Genomic DNA, 5020 nt, shown 5'->3' with positions numbered 1-5020 from the left:
CCTCAAGCCTGCTCGCCAGATACCTCGCGCAAAACTCCTCCAGCCGCTGAACTGACAAGTCCCACGCCGCGTGGATGACATCATAGACGTTGATCGGTTCCTGCTCTACCTTTTCCTTTGTTGTCGATCCATCATCGTGGTGGTGCGTGCGGTCGACCAAAGCGTTGGTGTTGCCTGATCCGAGGGTTGAAATCGTGACCGCGGCCTTTGACTTGAGTGCGTCGAGCAGAAGCATGTCGGAGGCGTAAAGGAGATCGAGGGCATGCTCGAGGGGGCAGGTGGAGACTTCGGTGTAGAGGTAGGAGAGGATTACTTCTAGGACTGGGGGGGTGCAGTCGATGTGGATGATGTGGAGGTGGGAGGAGGGTTGAGACTCCAGAAAGGGGGAGGCGAACATTGTTGCGAAGTAGGGGGAGCGGATCAGGAAGGGTTTGTGGACTGGGTAGAGGGTTGAGCGCCGGGGTTTCTTTGGGGTTTTGGTGGATGGTTTGGAAGAGCCGGCTGGGCCGATGGGGATGCCGCCTCCGTTTGGAGTTGGGGGGTGAGATTCATCATCATCATCATCTTCTTCTTCTTCTTCTGGGGTGTCATCCTCTGGGAGCTCCTCATCGGCTTGAAGGAATACATTGGCAAAGATGGCGTTGTGCTGGGGCCATTTTACCTGGCCGGCTTTGCGAGTGTCTACTTCGATTTTGTGTTTTAGAACTGTGTCCCGGAAGAAGGCCGAGATCTGATCTTGTGCGCGGGCGACTTCGTCTTGCTGGCGTTGGCGGGCTAGTCGGCGGTCATTGGAGAGGACGGCTTCCCAGAGCTTGTCGATTTCCAGTTGCTTGCAGAGCTTGTCGATGCCTTTGAAGACCTCTTCCTCAGTGACGGTGCTTCGTGGGGTGACGAAATCTCGGGGGAGGTCACCCAAGTAAAGATAGCGAAGGACTATCCGGAAGGCCTCAACAGGAACGTTGTGAGACAGTTTCCAGGTGGTAGTGTCGGGCGCTTCCGCAAACTTTCTCTTGAAATATGGTGACCTCGCTGACAGGATGAACTTGTGCAGGTGAAAGTCCTCGTTGGGTGCTGACAGGGTAATGTCTGATGTTGGTGGAATCTCACGAGACAGCAGAGATGTGATATGGGTCGACCAGTACTGCAACGGATCCGCTGTCTTGGTGTAATCATATGAAAGCAGCAAATTCCGAATCTTGTTGTTCAAGGCGTTGTATACAGCTCTTTCTCTCTCAAACGAGTCTGGGTCGGCCAGGGCCCCTGAATGATGTCAGTATTTCGACTAATGAGCTTGTTGACTGAGATGTTGACGCACCGCTTTCCAACAACAGCTGAACCAGTTCATAATGACCACAGAGACTGGCCTTTACAAGTCAGTTGTATGTAAGATGGGAGGGAATGCATGATGTGTTTGGGGTTGGGACACCAAGGAAGAAAGAATGATGACTTACAATGATGAGCGGGGTATAATCGTAAGCGTCTTTGCCGTTGATGTTAACGCCCTCAGAGATCAGTTCCTGACACCGCTTCAAATCACCGCGGCGACATGCCATCAAAAAATCGTGGAATTCTGGCGATGTGTCGAAGGGGTGCTCATTTCGCAAGACTCCAGTCTGAATAAGCTGGTTGTCGTCTTTGAGCTTAGCCTCAAGCTCGAACTTTCGGAGCACCATGGTCTATCTATCTTTTCTGTACAGTTTATATGCGAGGGGATTCTATGAGAAGAAAACGATGCTCTAAACCACCATGTAAAAAAGATCACAAAAATACCATTCAAATGGTGAGAGGCGATGTTGGTCACTGGTGGTGGCGGGCGCCTTCAGATTCATGCACGAGCCAAGCCAATCCATCTCCATCTGTTCCCAATCACGGCCCCCGGCATTTGGTGATGCCGTTGAGATCCCGCAGTGCCTGCCCCGCACCCCTCCGGCCAAGAGAGGGCGAAGCCTTATCGATAGGCCGGGTTACCTAAGGCGCTTGTTGAAAGCCCCGCCATCCAATGGCGTGGCACGCTCCCCTTGGTCGTTAAACCCCTGACGTTTTTTATGGGGGATGGTGCATCTGGCTGTCCAAATTGGGTAGCCGCTGCCTAGGCAACCGCTGGGGTCTGTTGACTCTTGGACTCTGAACCCGACCAGCCAGCGCAACGCACATCTTCGAACTCGCTCCTTTTTGTGCAGCCAGCCATTGCCACCCCATTCTTCGACAACCACCCGCCCAACGACAGAAAACGAATTTACTAACCCCCCCCCTCTCCAACAGCAGCAGCAGAAAGCAAAAGGGCACCCTGAGTGCCTGATCTGTTCTGTTTTTTTTTTAATCGCAAATCATCTCTTGTTAATCGATCCGGCGCATGGAGCGAGGGAATTTCTAATTCGACAATTGCTCTGCGAGTTGCTGTCCCGGAATCCAGAATCCAAAAAAATAAATAAAAAAAGCCAAAATGTCGGAAAGCGACAAATATGAAGTTCTTGAAAAGATTGGTACGTCCTTCCCTGTCGCTTTTGCTCTGTTCGTCGTCCTCCGTTTTCTTCTGTCTGACACCCGCAAACAGGCCATGGCTCGTTTGGCGTCATCCGACGAGTACGCCGCAAGCAGGACGGCATGATCCTCTGCCGGAAAGAGATCAGCTACCTCAAAATGTCCCAAAAGGAGCGCGAACAGTTACACGCCGAGTTCCAGATCCTCTCGACGCTGCGCCATCCCAACATTGTCGGCTACTACCACCGCGAACACCTCAAGGCGACCCAAGATTTGCACCTGTACATGGAATACTGCGGGAATGGAGATCTCGGTCGGGTCATCAAGGAGTTGCAACAAAAGAACCAGTATGCTGAGGAGTCGTTTGTGTGGAGCATCTTCTCGCAGCTCGTTTCGGCCCTCTACCGCTGCCACTACGGCGTCGACCCACCAGAAGTTGGTAAGACCGTGTTGGGTTTGGGAACGACAGCGAGGCCTAAGGCGCCGTCGGGTGGCACCATCATTCTTCATCGTGATTTGAAGCCAGAGAATGGTAAGTTTTTGGTAAAAGTGCCTTGTCCATAAGGTGTCGTCACTAACCTTTCCAGTCTTCCTCGGCGAGGACAACTCGGTCAAACTCGGCGACTTTGGCCTCTCCAAAGTGATGGCCTCCCACGACTTCGCCTCCACCTACGTCGGAACCCCCTTTTACATGTCCCCCGAAATCTGCGCCGCCGAGAAATACACACTGAAATCCGACATTTGGTCATTGGGATGCATCATCTACGAACTCTGCACTAGGGAACCACCGTTCAACGCCAAGACGCACTTTCAGCTCGTCCAGAAGATCAAGGAGGGGAAGATTGCGCCGCTTCCGGCCTGTTATTCGTCGGAGCTTTTCGCGGTGATCAAGGACTGCCTCCGGGTGAATCCGGATAGGAGACCGGACACGGCGGCATTGTTGAACCTCCCGGTGGTTAGGTTGATGAGAAAGGAAAAGGAGGTGGTCGAGTTCAGCAAGACGCTCAAGGCCAAGGAGGACTCGCTCAACAGGCGGATTCGGGAGGTGGACCAGAAGTTGGCCTTGTTGGATCATGACAAGGTGGCGATCAGGCAGGAGATCGACGCTTCCCTGAGGAGGGAAATGGGAAGTCAAGGCGAGGTTGGAGATTGACCGGCTGGTAGGGTTGGAGATTGAGAGGCTCAAGAAGGAGTTTGAGAGGGAAGTCGAGGCCAGGGCGGAAGCCAAGGTTGAGGCCCGCCTCGAAGTCGAACTCCAACGACGAAAGCAGCTCGAGGAAAAGGAACAGCACCGCCCTGCGGAGCTCTCTTCTTCCAAGGACTCATATCAGCACTCGTCGATTTCCTCTATCAGCCCGACAGAGGACGAGTTCCCCTCGACGACCGATATCACCGAGCCTGAATCGCCGGCCGATACCTCCATGACGCAACCGTCCTTCAAGACGGCGCGCACTCCCTTTGGGAGAGCCCAGACCATGTTTGTGATGGCGCCGCCGGTTGGCACACCAATGGATGTTGATGCCAGTCCTGTCGCTATTGCCCACTTGTCTCTTTCTCCCCGAAGGAAAATCGAGACCAAGGCTCCACACAACCCATCGAATATCTTTGCTGCTGCGGCGGCTAACACGCAAGCTTCGGGCGACAGGCCTCCGTCACCGGTAAACTATGGGAGTGACTCGGATGATGAGGATATGCCCAGCCCGACGAGGAATATCAAGGCCTCGAGCAAGAACCCCTTTACCAGCAAGGGGAGGCCGCAGTTGCATGCGCAAAAGAGTATGCCTGTGCATAGGCTGCAAAGCAAGCAGACGACTACCTTGCAAAGCAAGACTGTTGGGGCGGTGGCGAGCAACCCTGACTTTGGAACTGGGGGGTTGACGCTCAGGCAGGCGGGGAGCAATGGTGCTCTTGGACAACAGCAGCAGCAACAAGGAAACAGCCCCGGGTTGAGGAGGTTGAGCAAGATTCCTAGTGCGGCGGGGTTAAACAAGAATCTCTCTGACGCCAAGAAGGAAGGGGAGCTGCATACAACGGTCAGTATGACGGGTCTTAACAAGATTTCTGGCGGGATGAGGTCAAATATCCAGGGTAGGACACTGGTTGAGCTTCAGCAGGCTAGGGCTGGGGGTAGGCCGTTGAGCGGGATCATGACTGGGGAGGGGTTCAGCAGCGGGTTGAATGCGAACACGGGGGGGATGGGAGGGGGAGGGAGTCCGGTGAGGGCGTTTAGGGAGCATGCTGCTGCTGCTAATAGGGGGTTGGGCGCTGAGCCGGCAGCTGTGTGGAATCCGGAGACGGACGAGATGCCGAGTCCGTTTTTGGTGAGGAGGAAGCCGATTGTCAAGGCTTAGAAGGCTTTTGACAGAAGGGCGACTGACAATTGTCCGGCGGCGGGGGGCAAGCATGGCGGCAAGGCCGATGGGTATTTCCCGCCGGTGTTGAATGCGGGGGTGGGGAGGTTGGTGGAAATGGGGATGGAATGGAGGATTAATTCCTGAGAGTGGGTAGATGTGTGGGTGTTGGTTATGTATATTCCGAG

General features: G+C 54.2%; 2 protein-coding genes across 2 annotated transcripts; one reads left to right on the top strand and one right to left on the bottom strand.

The window, feature by feature from the left end:
* Position 1: 1 nt before the first annotated feature.
* Positions 2-1673, bottom strand: PODANS_1_17180 (uncharacterized protein; the record flags this gene model as incomplete). The annotated part of the gene is made up of 2 exons (XM_001907132.1): positions 2-1260; positions 1427-1673. Coding segments are annotated over 2 exons (1506 nt in total), but the record flags the coding sequence as incomplete, so codon positions are not given.
* A 789-nt stretch (positions 1674-2462) lies between these two features.
* Positions 2463-4832, top strand: PODANS_1_17170 (uncharacterized protein; the record flags this gene model as incomplete). The annotated part of the gene is made up of 4 exons (XM_001907131.1): positions 2463-2511; positions 2555-3013; positions 3069-3622; positions 3693-4832. The coding sequence occupies 4 exons, from the start codon at positions 2463-2465 to the stop codon at positions 4830-4832; spliced, it is 2202 nt and encodes a 733-aa protein (XP_001907166.1).
* Between the last annotated feature and the right edge of the window lie 188 nt (positions 4833-5020).

The sequence above is a fragment of the Podospora anserina genome, chromosome 1 (genome assembly GCF_000226545.1).
Source record: "Podospora anserina S mat+ genomic DNA chromosome 1, supercontig 4".
Lineage (NCBI taxonomy): Eukaryota > Fungi > Ascomycota > Sordariomycetes > Sordariales > Podosporaceae > Podospora > Podospora anserina.
This window is presented reverse-complemented; position numbering and strand designations above follow the sequence as displayed.